This window comes from Dendrobates tinctorius, unplaced genomic scaffold (genome assembly GCF_039654945.1).
Source record: "Dendrobates tinctorius isolate UK_male_01 unplaced genomic scaffold, ASM3965494v1 ptg000388l, whole genome shotgun sequence".
In the NCBI taxonomy this organism is placed as follows: Eukaryota; Metazoa; Chordata; class Amphibia; order Anura; family Dendrobatidae; genus Dendrobates; species Dendrobates tinctorius.
The window spans coordinates 2835688-2856442 of record NW_027362054.1 but is presented as its reverse complement, the minus strand read 5'-3'; the positions used below and the strand labels follow the sequence as shown (position 1 = coordinate 2856442).

General features: G+C 42.3%; 1 protein-coding gene across 1 annotated transcript in view; it reads left to right on the top strand.

Annotated features, from left to right (window-relative positions):
* Window positions 1-20755, top strand: part of ARF3 (ARF GTPase 3) — an 84259-nt gene that overhangs the window by 59717 nt on the left and 3787 nt on the right. Inside the window, exons 3-4 of the mRNA XM_073563403.1 lie at window positions 14817-14927; window positions 20530-20654. Of these exons, the coding sequence (XP_073419504.1) occupies window positions 14817-14927; window positions 20530-20654 (236 nt within the window). The remainder of the gene's footprint in view (window positions 1-14816; window positions 14928-20529; window positions 20655-20755) is intronic.

Genomic DNA, 20755 nt, shown 5'->3' with positions numbered 1-20755 from the left:
TGGAGGGTGTGTGATGGGTATATGTGCATGGGACTATGGGATGGAGGATGTGTGATGGGTATATGGGCACTCGACTATGGGATGGCGAATATGTATGATGGGTATATGGGCATGGGACTATGGGATGGAGGATGTGTGATGGGCATGGAACTATGGGATGGAGGATGTGTGATAGGTATATGGGCACTCGACTATGGGATGGAGGATATGTATGATGGGTATATGGGCACGGGACTATGGGATGGAGGATAATTATAATTTGCTATAACTAACCACAGTTAGTTACTATGCCCGGGCAGCGCCGGGCTCTTCAGCTAGTAGCATATATTGTCCGTATATACCTAGCCCCAGGTGTAATTGGTTTTGAAAAATTTTTTGGCCAGGATTATTAGTAGAGCTTTTTTTTATTGCAAAGCCATCCAGAACCCTTTTTTGTTCTCAATTTGCTTTTTGACAGTGAACAATACAGCCAGATCCTTTTCCTAGCACAGCGTGAAACTCCTGCAATTTTAAGGGGGTCCCAAAAATTACTTTTGAGTGCACAGAGAAATATTTAATTTTTATGTGGTACGGTTGAGTAGATTTTTTTTTTTTGAGATTCATACACAATTTCTTGACACTATTTTGCTGAACCCCCAAAAGAAAGGCCACATATTTTACAGTGCGGTATTTCTGTGACACGCCTCATCCATTCATTTGCTAAAAGGTTTGTTCTTTTTAGCCCTAAATTCATTTTTTTTTTGCTGTCTGTCACTGTACTTATACACAGCACTATTTAGCCAAAAAATAAAAAAAATAGAGGCCACACATTTGTCGGTGTGGTATCTCCGTGCCAGCTCATATCTGAGCGTGCTCCTAGTTTGGCCAGATTAGGCCGGTTTTCCGTTTTAATCCTGTGTGTGACTGTACTTATATACAGCACTATTTAGCCAAAAAATAAAAAAATACAAGCCACACATTTGTTGGTGTGGTATCTCCGTGACAGCTCATATCTGTGCATCCTCAAAGTTTGGCCAGTTTAGGCAGGTTTTCCATTTTTTTCCTGTGTGTCAGTGGTCCCCAACCTTTTTTGCACCAGGGACCGGCTTCCAGCAAGACCATTCTTCCATGGCCCAGCGGGGTGGAGGTGGGGCGGGGGACATAAAAAAAAATAAATATACAGTGGGGCAAAAAAGTATTTAGTCAGTCAGCAATAGTGCAAGTTCCACCACTTAAAAAGATGAGAGGCGTCTGTAATTTACATCATAGGTAGACCTCAACTATGGGAGACAAACTGAGAAAAAAAAATCCAGAAAATCACATTGTCTGTTTTTTTTTCATTTTATTTGCATATTATGGTGGAAAATAAGTATTTGGTCAGAAACAAGCAATCAAGATTTCTGGCTCTCACAGACCTGTAACTTCTTCTTTAAGAGTCTCCTCTTTCCTCCACTCATTACCTGTAGTAATGGCACCTGTTTAAACGTGTTATCAGTATAAAAAGACACCTGTGCACACCCTCAAACGGTCTGACTCCAAACTCCACTATGGTGAAGACCAAAGAGCTGTCAAAGGACACCAGAAACAAAATTGTAGCCCTGCACCAGGCTGGGAAGACTGAATCTGCAATAGCCAACCAGCTTGGAGTGAAGAAATCAACTGTGGGAGCAATAATTAGAAAATGGAAGACATACAAGACCACTGATAATGTCCCTCGATCTGGTGCTCCACGCAAAATCCCACCCCGTGGGGTCAGAATGATCACAAGAACGGTGAGCAAAAATCCCAGAACCACGCGGGGGGACCTAGTGAATGAACTGCAGAGAGCTGGGACCAATGTAACAAGGCCTACCATAAGTAACACACTACGCCACCATGGACTCAGATCCTGCAGTGCCAGACGTGTCCCACTGCTTAAGCCTGTACATGTCCGGGCCCGTCTGAAGTTTGCTAGAGAGCATTTGGATGATCCAGAGGAGTTTTGGGAGAATGTCCTATGGTCTGATGAAACCAAACTGGAACTGTTTGGTAGAAACACAACTTGTCGTGTTTGGAGGAAAAAGAATACGGAGTTGCATCCATCAAACACCATACCTACTGTAAAGCATGGTGGTGGAAACATCATGCTTTGGGGCTGTTTCTCTGCAAAGGGGCCAGGACGACTGATCCGGGTACATGAAAGAATGAATGGGGCCATGTATCGTGAGATTTTGAGTGCAAACCTCCTTCCATCAGCAAGGGCATTGAAGATGAAACGTGGCTGGGTCTTTCAACATGACAATGATCCAAAGCACACCGCCAGGGCAACGAAGGAGTGGCTTCATAAGAAGCATTTCAAGGTCCTGGAGTGGCCTAGCCAGTCTCCAGATCTCAACCCTATAGAAAACCTTTGGAGGGAGTTGAAAGTCCGTGTTGGCAAGCGAAAAGCCAAAAACATCACTGCTCTAGAGGAGATCTGCATGGAGGAATGGGCCAACATACCAACAACAGTGTGTGGCAACCTTGTGAAGACTTACAGAAAACGTTTGACCTCTGTCATTGCCAACAAAGGATATATCACAAAGTATTGAGATGAAATTTTGTTTCTGACCAAATACTTATTTTCCACCATAATATGCAAATAAATGAAAAAAAAAACAGACAATGTGATTTTCTGGATTTTTTTTTCTCAGTTTGTCTCCCATAGTTGAGGTCTACCTATGATGTAAATTACAGACGCCTCTCATCTTTTTAAGTGGTGGAACTTGCACTATTGCTGACTGACTAAATACTTTTTTGCCCCACTGTGTGTATGTATGTATGTATATATATATATATATATATATATATATATATATATATGCACACAGATACACATACACACACACACACACACACACACACACACACACACACACATACATGCACACATACATGCACAGATGCACACATAGATACATACACACATACATGCACAGATGCACACATAGATACACGCATACATGCACAGATACATACACAGATACACACACGCACACATGCACACGCATACATAGATACACCCATATATGCACACATACACAGATACACACACATACATACATACAGATACACACATACACGCACAGATACACACACACAGATAAACACACATACACACAGATACATACATACACACACACATGCACAGATACATACACATATAAACACATACACACAGATACACACATTCAGTATGCACACAGATACACACATACATACACACACATACATACACATACTTGCACAGATACACACAGATAAACACACATACACACACATATATCCACATACATGCACAGATACATAAACACACATACACAGATACAAACATACATATACAGTATATCTCTTCCGCTCTTTCCCTGCTGCTTCAGTCGGGCCAATGTCTGCGTGTTCCCGCCTGCATACAGCCACACATCCGTTGTAGTGTTCACGTGATGAGCGCTGTGTGCCTCTACGCGCAACTCACCCGGTGATGACGAACAGCCAGGGCAGGCATCTGCAGTGTGCTCTGAGCCGCCGCAGAGCACACTGTCAGTGTTTACTGCTGGTCTGCGGAAGCTCCGCGGACCGGCAGAAGAAATCCGAACGGCCCGATCCTGGGTCGCGGACCGGTGGTTGGGGACCCCTGCTGTGTCACTGTACTTACAGTATATACAGTACTATTTAGCTGAAAATTAAAAAAAATACAGGCCACACGTTTGTCGGTGTGGTATCTCCCTAACAGGCCTCATTTATCTGCCAAAAATTTTGCCATTTTAGGCCCACATATTGTATTTTTTTTGCTGTTTAACGTACTTATTGACACAAATCTGAGAAGACAAAAAACATTTTTACCTACAGTTCAGATAGGTAAAAGTTTGGTTTTCCAGCACATGTATCACGTACAAGTTGCCTCCCAAATCAGCCATTTGTAGTGAACATGTATAATATTCTAGTCCATTTATAATGGACGTTGTGGTGAAGGCGCAGGCTGAGGCCGAGGCCGTGGGCAAGCTGAAATTGGGCAACCAAAACCACCCACATTTTCTCGTTGGACCTTAGTGTCCGAAGTCCTAGGGGACCGCAGCAAGACAGCACTATTGAAGCCCGAGCCGTGTGAAAAGGTTGTTGGTTGGAATGCCTCCTCGCGTGCCTCGCTGACCTCTTTTTCTAATTTAGGCCCCAGGTTCTGTGCGGCCTAGACCCAGCCGTTAGCTCCGCCCCCTCCTCTACTTTTTTCAAGTGGGCTTTTCTCCCTCCCGTTGTAGGCACGTCCTCCTTCAGTGGCGTGGAAGCTGTGCACCCATTTTTAGTTTGAAGACCCTCCTCTTCCTCCCTATGGTTACCATCTGCCGGCACCTTGACCCGGGAGGTGGTGCTTTCTCCAAGTAACACAGACACTCGTCCTGCATCTCCCCGCAGCCCCTCTTCTAATGCTGACATTACACTGCTCTAGGCAGAGGTGAGCTTCTCCTACCTGTGTGCAAACTGTAAAGCGCTGCGGAATATGTTAGCGCTATATAAAAATAAAGATTATTATTATAAGATTATTACCCCTTCACTACTGCAGTGTTTGAGTCTGACTTCCAGCTGAGTAAAGACTGTATCTTCCAGCAGTGTCTGCTGTGGTCAATGGACAAAGAAGTAGGCAACAAAACACAGGCTCAAGACTTTGAATAAAGGGGCACGACATAGAGTAGAGTTTAGTCTCCTTCTGATCCCAAGCTGGCTGTTCTGCCTTCCGGAGAGATGATAGGGCAGGACATACTTCAGGACAGACTTCGTGGTGCGGCTTACAACACATAAAATCTTTCTCGGAGACTTCATTGAGGGACACAGCACCCGCCCTTTTTTCTAATGATTTTGTTGGACCAGTCTGTTTCTTTTTAGGTTGCTTCTCCTACTGCTTTGAAACTAACTGACCGGCTTGGCCCCTGTCAGTAGGATGTACACTACTGAGGAGGTGCTAACTTTTTTTTATTTGCATAGTGGCAGCCTCCTAGTGGCAGCAGCATACACCCATCGTTTCCCGTGTCCCCCAATGAAGGCTCTGAGAAAGAGATTTTATGTTAAGAATCCAAAATCTTCCCTTTTTCTTTAACCACTTCCCGACCAATGACGCCACATAGGCGTCATGAATACGTGTGCCATTATGACCAGTGACGCCTATGTGGCATCATGAGTTTAAAGCCCCCTCCTGTGGGTCGGGTGTCCGGGGTCACTAAAAGGTCACCCGACCCGCAGATACAGGGGGCTTTGTACTTTACCACACGTGGGGTGGCTTCGCCCCCACGTGCCTACGATCGCTCTGATTGGCTGTTTCACTTTTAACAGCCAATCAGAGCGATAGTAATATTTCATCAATGAAATTTGATGAAATATTACTATCCAGCCATGGCCGATGCTGCAATAGCATCGGATATGGCTGGAGATCGTGATCCGACCCCCCCCCCCACCCGGCTGGCAGCGGCGATGTGCCGCCGCCACCTTCTGACGGCGGCAATCGGCAGCCGCTGCAACAATCTGCTCCCAATCCGCTTCCCCCTGCCTACCGATCGCCCCCTATAGCCCCCCCCCGGTACCTCATGAGTCCCGGTGCCTCCCGATGTCCCGCCATCTTCTCTCCATGGGCGCCGCCATCTTACAAAATGGCGGGCGCATGCGCAGTGTGCTCGTGAATCTGCCGGTTCATTCTTTTTACAGGTACACTTTGATCACTGTGATAAACTATCACAGTGATCAAAATACAAAAAAAAGTAAATAAAGCCCCCCCTTTATCACCCCCCCTTAGCTAGGGACACAAAATAAAGAATATATATTTTTATTTTTCCTTTAGGGTTAGAATTAGGGTTAGGGTTAGAATTAAGGTTAGGGTTGCAATTAGGGTTAGGGTTGCAGTTAGGGTTAGGGTTGCAATTAGGGTTAGGGTCAGGGTTGCAATTAGGGTTAGAATTAGGGTCAGGGTTGCAATTAGGTTTAGGATTAGGGTTAGGCCTGTTTCACACATCAGTTTTTTCTGTCAGTCTACATCTGCCAAAATAGCAGAAAATGGATCCGCAGGCGGACTGACAGAAATGGGGGACAGCGGATCGGCGGATGTACGGATCCGCCGATGTTAAAAATTTAAAGGAACCGCGTTTGGGAAAAAGAAAAAAAAAATCCAAAATTAATACCAGCGGATGAAGTGGTATCCGTAAGAGAGCGGGCATCTACGGTGAGTGGAGATCGCGTGATGCCATGAGGGAGAGGGAGGAGATCGCGCGATGATGCAAGATTGTGGCTGGAGGCAGGTAAGGAGAGAGAGAGATTTCTTCCAGCAGCCAGAGAAGATTCAGGGTTAAAAAGGGAAAATGCGGATCCGTGAACCAAAAAAAGTTACAGGCTCCGTTCGGTGATCTCGGCGGACGCCAAAATTCTCGCGGATCCGCACAAATACGGATACAACGGACGATCATCAGTCAAGACCCGCCCATAATGAAAGTCAATGGGGAAAAAAATGGATCATCCAAAAAAAATGGCGGATCCGTTGTTTTGTGAACTCGGCGGATCTTGACTGATTGTGAAAAACTGATATGTGAAACAGGCCTTAGGGTTGGAATTAGGGTTAGGATTGGAATTATGGTTAAGATTAGGGTTAGGGGTGTGTTGGGGTTGGGATTAGGGTTAGGCTTGTGGTTAGGGTTACGGTTAGGATTAGGGTTGGGGTGTTGTTGGGGTTAGGGTTGGGATTAGGGTTAGGGGTGTGTTGGGGTTAGGGTTGAGTTAGAATTGAGAGGGTTTCCACTATTTAGGCACCCAAGGGGGTCTCCAAACGCGACATGGCACCACCATTGATTCCAGCCAATTTTGCATCCAAAAAGTCAAACAGTGCTCCCTCCCTTCCGAGCCCCGACATGTATCCAAACAATGGTTTACCCCAACATATGGGGTATCAGCATACTCAGGAAAAATTGCACAACAACTTTGGGGGTCTAATTTCTCCGGATACCCTTGGGAAAATAAAAAATTGGAGTCTAAAAAATATTTGTGGAAAAAATAAGATTTTTTTATTTTCATGGCTCTACGTTATAAACTTCTGTGAAGCACTTGGTGGTTCAAAGAGCTCACCACACATCTAGATAAGTTCCTTAGGGGGTCTAGCTTCCAAAATGGTGTCACTTGTGGGGGGTTTCCACTGTTTAGGCACATCAGGGGCTCTGCAAACGCAACATGGTGTCCAATCTTAACTCCAGCCAATTCTGCGTTGAAAAAGTCAAACTGCGCTCTTTCCCTTCCGAGCTCTACCGTGTACCCAAACCGAGGTTTACCCCCACATATGGGGTACCAGCGTACTCAGGACAAACTGGACAACAACTTTTGGGGTCTGGTTTCTCCTATTACATTTGTGAAAATAAAATATTGTGGGCTAAAAAATAACTTTTTGAGGAAAAAAAATGATTTTTTATTTTCACTGCTCTGCGTTATAAACTTCTGTGAAGCACTTTTGGAGTTCAAAGAGCTCACCACATATCTAGATAAGTTCCTTAGGGGGTCTTGTTTTCAAAATGGTGTCATTTGTGGGGGGTTTCCACTTTTTAGGCACATCAGAGGCTCTGCAAATGTAACATGACGCCCGCAGACCGTTCCATCAAGTTGGCATTTCAAAACGTCACTACTTCCCTTCCGAGCCCCGACGTGTGCCCAAACAGTGGTTCCCCCCCACATATGGGGTACCAGCGTGCTCAGGACAAACTGGACAACAACTTTTGGGGTCCAATTTCTCCTGTTACATTGGTGAAAATAAAATATGGTGGGCTAAAAAATCGTTTTTTGAGGGAAAAAAATGATTTTGTATTTTCACGGCTCTGCATCATAAACTTCTGTGAAGCACTTTGGGGTTCAAAGAGCTCACCACACATCTAGATAAGTTCCTTAGGGGGTCTAGTTTCCAAAATGGTGTCACTTGTGGAAGGTTTCCACTATTTAGGCACATCAGGGGCTCTCCAAACGTAACATGGTGTCCGATCTCAATTCCAGCCAATTCTGCGTTGAAAAAGTCAAACAGTGCTCTTTCCCTTCTGAGCTCTACCGTGCACCCAAACAGAGGTTTACTCCCACATATGGGGTATCAGCATACTCAGGACAAATTGAACTTTTGGGGTCCATTTCCTCTTGATACCCTTGGTAAAATAAAAAAATTGGGGCATAAAGGTCATTTTTGTGAAAGAAATATGATTTTTTATTTTTATGGCTCTACGTTATAAACTTCTGTGAAGCACTTGGGGGTTCAAAGTGCTCACGACACATCTAGATAAGTTCCTTGGGGGGTCTAGTTTCCAAAATGGGGTCACTTGTGGGGGGTTTCTACTGTTTAGACACATCAGGGGCTCTGCAAACGTAACATGACGCCCACAGACCATTCCATCAATTTGATATTTCAAAACGTCACTACTTCCCTTACGAGCCCCGACGTGTGCCCATACAGTGATTCCTCCCCACATATGGGGTACCAGCATACTCATGACAAACTGGACAACAATTTTTAGGGTCCAATTTCTCCTGTTACCCTTGCGAAAATAAAAAATTGCGGGCTAAAAAATTAATTTTTTGAGGAAAAAAAAATGATTTTTTATTTTCACGGCTCGGCGTTATAAACTTCTGTGAAGCTCTTGGGGGTTCAAAGTGCTCACCACACATCTAGATAAGTTCCTTGGGTGGTCTAGTTTCCAAAATGGGGTCACTTGTGGGGGTAGTCCATTGTTTAGGCACACAGGGGCTCTCCAAACACGACATGGTGTCCCCTAACGATTGGAGCTAATTTTCCATTCAAAAGTCAAATGGAGCTCCTTCCCTTCTGGGCCCTGCCGTGAGCCCAAAAAGTGGTTTATCACCACATATGAGGTAAGATCCATTTTATCCTGTTACCCATGTGAAAATGAAGAAATTGAGGCTAAAAGAAAATTTTTTTGAAAAAAAAAGTGCTTTTTTTTTACGGATTAATTTGTGAAGCACCTGAGGGATTCAAAGTGCTAACTATGCATCTAGATAAGTTCCTTGGGGGGTCTAGTTTCCAAAATGAGGTCACTTGTGGGGGAGCTCCAATATTTAGGCTCACAGGGGCTGTCCAAATGCGACATGGCAACCGCTAACAATTGGAGCTAGTTTTCCATTCGAAAAGTCAAATGGTGCTCCTTCCCTTCCACGCCCTGCCATGAGCCCAAACAGTGGTTTATGACCACATATGAGGTATCAGTGTACTCAGGAGAAATTGCCCAACAAATTTTAGGATCCATTTTATCCTGTTGCCCATGCGGAAATGAAAAAATTGATGCTAAAAAAAAAATTTTGTTGGAAAAATTAAAATGTCCATTTTTTCCTTCCACATTGCGTTAGTCCCTGTGAAGCACCTGAAGGGTTAATAATCTTCTTGAATGTAGCTTTGAGTAGCTTGAGGGGTGCAGTTTTTAGAATGGTGTCACTTTTGGGTATTTTCTGCCATATAGACCCCTCAAAGTGACTTCAAATGTGAGATGGTCCCTAAAAAAAATGGTTTTGTAAATTTTGTTGTAAAAATGAGAAATCGCTGGTCAACTTTTAACCCTTATAACTTCCTAACGAAAAAAAAATTTTGCTTCCAAGATTGTGCTGATGTAAAGTAGACATGTGGGAAATGTTATTTAGTAACTATTTTGTGTCACATAACTCTCTGGTTTGACAGAATAAAAATTTGAAAATTGCGAAATTTTCGCCAAATTTCCGTTTTTTTCACAAATAAACGCAAAAATTATCGACCTAAATTTACCACTATCATGAAGCCCAATATGTCACGAAAAAACAATCTCAGAATCGCTAGGATGCGTTGTAGCGTTCCAGTGTTATTACCTCATAAAGGGACACTGGTCATTAAGGTCAAAATAGGCTTGGTCATGAAGGGGTTAAACAGGTCTGGGACAGCGTGGTGAGTTTTGAGTGGCGACTTTTGTGTTTTGACTTTTATGTGGCGAGGTTGGTGTATGTGTGGTGAAATGTGTGCTGAGGGTGGTATATGTGTTGAAGCACGTGGTAGTGTGTGGCACATTTTGTGTGTGTGTTCATATCCCCGTGTGTGGTGAGTATCCCATGTCAGGGCCCCTCCTTAGTAACTGTACGGTATATACTCTTTGGCGCCATCGCTCTCATTCTTTAAGTCCCCCTTGTTCACATCTGGCAGCTGTCAATTTGCCTCCAACACTTTTCCTTTCACTTTTTTCCCATTATGTAGATAGGGGCAAAATTATTTGGTGAATTGGAACACTCGGGGTTAAAATTTTGCCTCACAACATAGCCTATGACGCTCTCGGGTTCCAGAGGTGTGACTGTGCAAAACTTTGTGGCTGTAGCTGCGATGGTGCGGATGCCAATCTCAGACATACATACATACATACATACATACATACATACATACATACACACACATTGAGCTTTATACAGTGGGGAAAAAAAGTATTTAGTCAGTCAGCAATAGTGCAAGTTCCACCACTTAAAAAGATGAGAGGCATCTGTAATTTACATCATAGGTAGACCTCAACTATGGGAGACAAACTGAGAAGAAAAAATCCAGAAAATCACATTGTCTGTTTTTTTTTTCATTTTATTTGCATATTATGGTGGAAAATAAGTATTTGGTCAGAAACAAGCAATCAAGATTTCTGGCTCTCACAGACCTGTAACTTCTTCTTTAAGAGTCTCCTCTTTCCTCCACTCATTACCTGTAGTAATGGCACCTGTTTAAACTTGTTATCAGTATAAAAAGACACCTGTGCACACCCTCAAACAGTCTGACTCCAAACTCCACTATGGTGAAGACCAAAGAGCTGTCAAAGGACACCAGAAACAAAATTGTAGCCCTGCACCAGGCTGGGAAGACTGAATCTGCAATAGCCAACCAGCTTGGAGTGAAGAAATCAACTGTGAGAGCAATAATTAGAAAATGGAAGACATACAAGACCACTGATAATCTCCCTCGATCTGGTGCTCCACGCAAAATCCCACCCCGTGGGGTCAGATTGATCACAAGAACGTGAGCAAAAATCCCAGAACCACGCGGGGGGACCTAGTGAATGAACTGCAGAGAGCTGGGACCAATGTAACAAGGCCTACCATAAGTAACACACTACGCCACCATGGACTCAGATCCTGCAGTGCCAGACGTGTCCCACTGCTTAAGCCTGTACATGTCCGGGCCCGTCTGAAGTTTGCTAGAGAGCATTTGGATGATCCAGAGGAGTTTTGGGAGAATGTCCTATGGTCTGATGAAACCAAACTGGAACTGTTTGGTAGAAACACAACTTGTCGTGTTTGGAGGAAAAAGAATACTGAGTTGCATCCATCAAACACCATACCTACTGTAAAGCATGGTGGTGGAAACATCATGCTTTGGGGCTGTTTCTCTGCAAAAAGGCCAGGACGACTGATCCGGGTACATGAAAGAATGAATGGGGCCATGTATCGTGAGATTTTGAGTGCAAACCTCCTTCCATCAGCAAGGGCATTGAAGATGAAACGTAGCTGGATCTTTCAACATGACAATGATCCAAAGCACACCGCCAGGGCAACGAAGGAGTGGCTTCGTAAGAAGCATTTCAAGGTCCTGGAGTGGCCTAGCCAGTCTCCAGATCTCAACCCTATAGAAAACCTTTGGAGGGAGTTGAAAGTCCGTGTTGCCAAGCGAAAAGCCAAAAACATCACTGCTCTAGAGGAGATCTGCATGGAGGAATGGGCCAACATACCAACAACAGTGTGTGGCAACCTTGTGAAGACTTACAGAAAACGTTTGACCTCTGTCATTGCCAACAAAGGATATATCACAAAGTATTGAGATGAAATTTTGTTTCTGACCAAATACTTATTTTCCACCATAATATGCAAATAAAATGAAAACAAAACAGACAATGTGATTTTCTGGATTTTTTCTTCTCAGTTTGTCTCCCATAGTTGAGGTCTACCTATGATGTAAATTACAGACGCCTCTCATCTTTTTAAGTGGTGGAACTTGCACTATTGCTGACTGACTAAATACTTTTTTTCCCCACTGTATATTAGATCTCCAAAACCAAATGTAAAGCTGATGCAATCTGATCCCACCAAGGACAACATCAACATCTGCAAGGAGTTTGTATGTTCTCCCCATGTTTGCGTGGGTTTCCTCCGGGTTCTCCGATTTCCTCCCACATTCTAAAGACAGACTGATAGGGAATTTAGATTGTCATCACTGTCCTCGATGGGGATCACAATATGTGCAAACTGTAAAGCGCTGCAGAATATGTTAGTGCTATCTAAAAATAAATATTATTAGCTATGATACAGCTATATTGTGGATCTCTGTTATACAGGGCTTCAGATTTACTTGGCTGAAACTGGACAAAATAAAATCATTAAAGAAATTACCATAATCAAGCAAGAGATAAAGTTCTGTTTCCTTGGGACCTAAAATATTTGAAAGCTGCAGCCCCCTATCTTGTTACTTCTATAGTAAAAGTGTTGCCTACTTTATGTTTATTTTACCAAATGTGTTGGCGATGTGATATTGTGACATTTTGTGGATGGAAGAACTATCTGTGGTGAAGGTGGCACTAAGAACCTGTAATACTTGCTTACTAGATTTTGTGGCGCTTAGTAATAAATATTACAGGTTCACCTTGTTCTCCAGCGTGTAGATTCAAGTGTGGCATACAAAACTCCTCCAGTTTTGATAAACTGCCAAAATTATACATAAGAAAGCTATAATATAAACCTATATATTCCCTATCAAAATAATGTTGTAACATCAGCACTCACTCCAAAGGTAGGCAAATAATGAACAAAAACCACTGCGCTGAAAGAAATATACCTAGCGACCCCAAGGACTGCTCATGTGGATGCTGAATTAACACGCAACCAATATTTAAAAGTACAGGTAAAAGTGAGGTAGTGTTAATCAGTTACGGGCATTCATTCAGTTAACCACCGCTTGCAGCTTACCTTAAATAACACATACAGCCCAAATGAAAGAAACCACTCTCCTAGGACTGCCGCAAATATCAACAACTAAACCAACCAGTTTATAAAAGATTGGAATAAAGTATATAATTTACATAGTGATAATGCGTTATGAAAACGTAGCCTGTTTGGTACGTATGAAAGCAATATCACCGGGGTGTGTCGATGCACTGGTCACATTGCGCACACTAAACAACTATTCTTTTATCCATCAAAATGATGGTAAGCAAATAGCAAAATTTCAGGCACAAGAACAATGATCTAAGAAAAATGTCCATGATATAACTCACTGCATTGGTGTACAGTCCCGAATCAGCTGTGTTAGGAGCATTAGTCACAGATGCGCGGTGAAGTATTGAGGGAGTCCTGACCGGTGACTCACCTGAAACTAAGGGTATGTGCACACGTTGCGGATTCTACTGCAGATTTTTCCATGCGGATAAAAACCTGCGGATTTAGTGCAGATTTACTGCGGATTTTGTGCAGATTTCACCTTCATTTTTACACCTGCGGATTCCTACAATGGAAGAGGTGTAAAAACGCTGCAGAATCCGCACAAAGAATTGACATGCTGCGGATTCAAAACCACAGCAAATCTGCGTGGAAAAATCCGCAGCATGTGCACAGCATTTTTGGATTTACATAGAATAGAGTGGTACTGTACAACGCAGCAAAATTTGCTGCGAATCCGCAGCAGAATCCGCAACGTGTTCACAGACCCTTAGAGAAACTGCGTGTTGAAGCAGACAGCGTATGATGTCGCACTACTTCTGAAGTACCGATGCTCCCAACATCCCGGCTCCTGACATCTCAATTTGTGCATGCGCTGCCAAGACGCACCCCCATCCCCTTATGATCCAAAAAAAACAATAGATCTATAAAATGTATGTATTTATATATGTATGTACCGTATATGCATGTTTGGCAACAATAAAGTAGTGGGGGTTTTGAGACGACTCGCTGGTTTTACGCATCATGAGCTGTTTCTTGTGTAGTACCTTGGCAATGAGACACCATTCTATAGACCATCGGTTGAACAAGCTGCTATTAATTTTCACTAAGTGGCAGGAATCCTTTATATTGCTTGTAGATTTCAGCAGGTGTCATGACTTTCCATGGATTTTTGCACCTCTATCTTCATGTGTTCAATACTTTTTCTCAGGGTAATTTGTTATTACACACAGCTTAATTTATGAACAGCTATGGTATGATTTCTTTACCTGTGTGGATTAGATGAGTTGTTACATCTGTTGAGAATTTATTGTTAATAACATCTTTAGAAATATATTTACTTAGAAAATTGGTGACGTGCTCTGCTTATTTCACTAGCTGTATATAGAGTATATTATGTCAGTTATCAAAACTTGAGCCTTGTATACCACGCTTGAATTTGCATGCTTGACTAATGTGCACCAAATTTGTTAAAAGCTACATGCCTCTTTAATAAATATAGTTCATCTTCAGCTGCCCCTGTGCCAGAAAATGGAATCCAAAGCATCTATGAGCTAGTGTAGTTTTCAGTTACAATGAATGCCAGTATTCTGGCATATTTTGCAGTAATACTTTCGTGCAGTGGTAATCTACACCTTCTTTTACACTGATCCATTCATTTTTTGACACCATGTTTTCTAGTGAACAGGTGGAGTCCTACAACCATCCCACTCCATGACACCACAGTGGCCAACCCCAATGGCTTCACTTAACACTAGTCCTGGTAGTCATGTTCTCAAATAGAGAGTTCAGAAGGATATAAATGTTTTTGTTGTCTATCTACTTCTTCCACTTTCCTATACCTCAACAATCTCTCTCAAATACTTGTACTGCTTTCTCCCCCTCAGGCTTCAATGTAGAAACAGTAGAATACAAGAACATCAGCTTCACAGTTTGGGACGTTGGTGGCCAAGACAAGATCCGACCACTGTGGAGACATTACTTCCAGAATACTCAGGGTGAGATGTCTTATATTTTTTACATGTGTGATGTGCATTAATTGTTGGGCTGAACAAGATAACAGCGATGATGATCCTTGGGTTTTGGACTTAGAAATTAAGTATTGTTTGGGACCCTCCCATCATTACTGATAGGATTTAAAAATATTATTTTTTTATCATCTATATATAGGCCAAGTATATTTTGTAAGCAATTTGTAAAAATAGATCTCCAAAAAAAAGTCAAGATAACTGATTTGTACACATGACTACATACAAACAGCAAAACATGTCATTTACCTTCTAACATGGCCATCAGGTTTGAATGACAATCAGAAAATGGTTTTCAATAACTTATGTTTATACATTTATTTTTTTAACTTAAATTTTAGCTGACTTCTTCAGTTAAATATTCTCTCGTTCTGGCTCATCTGCTATAAATGTGTAAATTGCATTTGGTTTAGTATCTTTTGGTTGTAATGGAAATCCTCTCTCTGCACTTACTTCTTGGGGAACTTGAGCTTATACTTAACAGCCAGTCTGATTGAGCAGAGTTGCAATGTTAACTCCTTCATGACATCCGCCGGAGATGTACTGAGCAGCGAGCCCACCCCATACCTGGAAGGTAATGACTAACTCTGTATTACAGCCAGGACCTCCACTGACAATCGGGGGTGTAGCAGTGCTCTTTTGTTAGCCTGTTAAATGCCACTGTCAAACTCTTGACAGTGGCATTTATCACGCACCGACATGCGTGTGCGTCATTCTCCTTGGCCCATTGGTGTGGACAGGTTGTCTCAGACGGGTTGTAATGACCGCTAGTGGTCAGCTGATGGTCGGTCTTCAAAGGAGACTGTGATTTCTGCTATATGTAGCACCAGCGATCAGATGATCGCAGCTTCAAGTCCTCTAAGGAGGCTAACAAGAATAGTAAAGTTAAATAATAAAAAAACAAAAAAACATACCGTATATACTTGTGTATAAGCCGATCCTTGTATAAGCCGACCCCCCCCTAATTTTGCGACAAAAAAACTGGGAAAACTTATTGACTCGCGAATGAGCCAAGGGTGGAAAATGCAGAAGCTACTGGTAAATTTCAAAAATAAGATTAGATGCCAATAAAAGTAAAATTAATTGAGACATCAGTAGGTTAAATGTTTGTGAATATCCATATTGAATCAGGAGCCCCATATAATGCTCCATACAGTTCATGATGGCCCCATAAGATGCTCCATACAAAATACACCCCCATATAATTCTCTATAAAGGTTAATAATGGCCCCATAAGATGCTCCATAGAATACGCTGCCCCATAAGATGCTCCATAGATTATGCCCCCATAAGATGCTCCATATAGTATGCCCCATACGATGCTCCATAGATTATGCCCCCATAAGATGCTCCACAGAATATGCCCCTATAAGTTGCTCCACAGAATATGCCCCCATAAGATGCTACACAGAATTGACCCCCATAAGATGCTCCACAGAATAGGCCCCCCATAAGATGCTCCACAGAATAGGCCCCCCATAAGATGCTCCACAGAATAGGCCCCCCATAAGATGCCCCCCATAAGATGCTCCACAGAATAGGCCCCCCATAAGATGCTCCACAGAATAGGCCCCCCATAAGATGCTCCACAGAATAGGCCCCCATAAGATGCTCCACAGAATAGGTCCCCATAAAATGCTCCACAGAATAGGCCCCCCATAAAATGCTCCACAGAATAGGCCCCCCATAAGATGCTCCACAGAATAGGCCCCATAAGATGCTCCACAGAATAGGCCCCCATAAGATGCTCCACAGAATAGGCCCCCATAAAATGCTCCACAGAATAGGCCCCAATAAGATGCTGCACAGAATAGGCCCCCATAAGATGCTGCACAGAATAGGCCCCTATAAGATGCTCCACAGAATAAGCCCCCATAAGATGCTCCACAGAATAGGCCCCCCATAAGATGCTCTACAGAATAGGCCCCCATAAAATGCTCCACAGAATAGGCACCCATATGCTGCTGCAAATAAAAAAAATTACATACATCACCTCGCCGTCGCTACTGGCTCAGGACCTGGCACCTGAGATATTCACCTGTCCACGCTCCCACGCTGCTCACCGCTGTCTGCCAGTGACGTTCAGGCAGCAGAGGGCACGGCGCGCACTAACAACGTCACTGTGCCCTCTGACCTGAACAACAGACAGAGGATGCGACAGCCAGAGGTGACCAGCGTGGGAATGGGGACAGGTGAATATCGCTATACTTACCCACTCCTGGCGCGGTCTCTGCAGCCCCATTCTCCCTCGATCTCCGAAACCTGCTGATACCGCTCATTAAAGACATGAATATAAAAGAATGGGCTGAAAATCTCGGCTTATACGCGAGTATATATGGTAATTTGAAATCGCCTCCCTTTTCCCCCATCGAAAATAAAGATATGAAAAAAATACACACATTGGTATCACCGCATTGAGGAAAGTCAGATCTATAAAATCAATTGACTTGATCAGTAAACACCGTAAATGAAGAAAAAAATTAAAGAACGCCAAAATTACTTAGTAACGTTTAACAATATATTGAGAACAGAAACCATCGTAGATATATAATCAGGAGGGGGGGGAGACCTAATTGCCTAGTAGGCCAACATTAATTGGTCAGCTAGACCCTCCAAAACGTAGGATATAATACAGAGAACAAGGAGCCAAAATAGTCCATTAGTAAAAAATGTATATAATTTTATTAAATCGTCATCAAACACAAAAGCTGTAATAAATATTAAAAGTATAAAGACAAGATGAGTAGTTCAAAGAGACTCAAGTATAGGGTATGGGGGTCAGCACATAAATATGGCTGCCAGTCTGGTGTTGCACAGGTAAGGGTAAGTATGGTCTATATGGGTATTTATTTCATTATTGTGACTGCTATTTGGACTTAATGTTCACAATTGTTCTGTGCAGAAGTAGTTAGCTGTGATTAGATATTTTGTTTTTCTTTAGATCCTGCATCTCTTAGTCCAAGTTTATAATATGTGATTAAAGCACTAGTGCTCCCAGGTGATTAAGGCTAGGTGCACATCACGTTAGGGCAATCCGTTTAACCCGTTTTTACCTCCAAAATGTACACCGTAAAAACAATTCCAAAAAACAATGTCAGAATTATGTTGCTTTTTTTTCACAATTTCTCACAATTTTCCAATTTTCCAGTACATAATGTGGAAAGGAATGGTGTGATTCAAAAGTATAACTCGTCAAGCAAAAAAACAAGGCTTTGTATGTCTGTGGATAGAAATAGTGTTACAATGCTGCCTGGTCACCTTACTAAAAGTGCAGCTACCAGGAGAAACTTAACTTATTTCCTCCCCACTGTCACTGGCTTTCAGTCCTTGGTGCACTGCAAGGAGTGATTTACGGCAGATCCTTCACATATACACACGTGGCCAAAATTGTTGGTACCCCTCGTTTAATGACAGAAAAACTCAAAATGGTGACAGAAATAACTTGAACCTGATGAAAGTAATAATAAATCCAAAATCTATGAAAATGAACAAATGAAAGTCAGACGTTGCTTTTTAATCATGCTTCCACAGAATTAAAAAAAATAAAACTCTTGAAATAGGCCTGGACAGAAATGATGGTACCCTTAACTTAATATTTTGTTGAACAATTTTTTGAGGCAATCACTGCAATCAAACGATTCCTGTAACTGTCAATGAGACTTCTGCACCTCTCGACAGGTATTTTAGCCCACTCCTCAAAAGCAAACTGCTCCAGTTGTCTCATGTTTGAAGGTTGCCTTTTCCAGACGGCCTGGTTCAGCTCTTTCAAAAGATGCTCAATAGGATTTAGGTTAGGGCTCATAGAAGGCCTCTTCAGAATAGTCCATTCAAGTGTGTTTTTAACTGTGTGTTTGGGCCATTATCTTGCAAGACCCATGATCGGCAACTGAGACCAAGCTTTCTGACACTGGGCAGCACATTTATGTCTAGAATCCCTTGATAGTCTTGAGATTTCATTGTACCCTGCACAGATTCTAGACACCCTGTGCCAGATGCAGCAAAGCAGCCCCAGAACATAACAGAGCCTCCTTCATGTTTCACAGTGGGCACAGTGTTCTTTTCTTGCTATGCTTCATTTTTCCATCTGTGAACATAAAGCTGATGTGCCTTGCCAAAAAGTTCCATTTGTGTCTCATCTATCCATAGGACGTTCTCCCAAATGCTTTGTGGCTTGTCAACATATAGTTTGGCAAATTCCAGTCTGGATTTTTTATGATTTTTTTTTCAACAATGTTGTCCTCCTTGGTCGTCTCCCATGAAGTCCTCTTTGGCTCATACAACGACGGATGGTGCGATCTGACACTCATGTTCCTTGAGCTTGAAGTTCACCTTTAATCTGTATAGAAGTTTTTCTGGACCCCTTTGTTACCATTCGTATTATCCATCTCTTTGATTTGTCATCAATTTTCCTCCTGCGGCCACATCCAGGGAGGCTGGCTACAGTCCCATGGAGCTTAAATTTCTGAATAATATGTGCAACTATAGTCACAGGAACATCAAGCTGCTTGGAGATGGAATTATTACTTTTACCTTTTAACATGTTTGTCTATAATTTTCTTTCTAATCTCCTGAGACAACTCTTTCCTTCGCTTCCTCTGGTTCATGTTGAGTGTGATACACACCATGTCACCAAACAGCACAGTGAGTATCTGTAGCCCTCTATACAGGCCCACTCACTGATTCCAAGATTGTAGACACCTGTGATGCTAATTAGTGAACATCCCTTGAAAAAACATGTCCATTTTGTCACATTATTTTCAGGGGTACCATCATTTCTGTCTAGGCTTATTTCATAATTTTTATTTTTAAAAAAAATTCTGTGGAAGCATGGTTGAAAAGCAATGTCTGACTTTCGTTTGTTCAGTTTCATAGATTTTTGATTTATTATTACTTTTGTCAGATTCAAGTTATTTCTGTCACCATTGTGGGTTTTTTGGTCATTAAGCGAGGGTTACCAACAATTTTGACCACGTCTGTACATTAACTGTCCCAGATGACCACAGCCCTTTATCACCTGCGGCACTAGCGGTGGATACCGCGTTCCTCCTGGCCACACAGCGCCACCACCCACCAACAACCGCTATCCACACACTACCAAAGCTGTCACCTTCCAATAGCTAATATAAATATATTAATCCCATGTGTGAGATTGACCTTTCAAGGAATTCCACTTTATAATACACATATACTGAGGATATTATACTGATGTCCATCCTTCTAATTTTCTGCCCAGATCTCCAGATCTTTTGTGGACATTTTGGCCCATATTTTTCTTATGAGTGGTGCTTCATTCAAATATTCAATGATTCTTTGAACATGAGCAGTCTTGTGTACTGATGATGGCTTATTGTCATAGCCGAAACGTCTAATACTTGTGACTGCAAATAAAATCCTTCACATATCGCAAAAGCTGAGTGCCAAAAATGTTTTCAATTACTTATTCTGGTGTGGGAACCTTCTTTTTGTGCACCTACTCAGTAGTGCCACAATATATATAAAATTGCACAGCCCTTTATCTGACCTGAATTAGAACAATTTATCTATCTGTTTACCATCCTATTTTTTTTTTCAGGGTTAATATTTGTGGTTGATAGTAATGACCGAGAGCGAGTTAATGAGGCGCGTGAAGAGTTAATGAGGATGCTAGCAGAAGATGAGCTTCGGGATGCTGTACTGCTTGTTTTTGCAAATAAACAGGTTGGTTTCATGTGTGGCAATTCTCTATATGAGACGTCTTTTATGTCTATTTCTTTCCATTATATGTTCCTTATCAAAATCCCTTCCTAATAATCTCATTA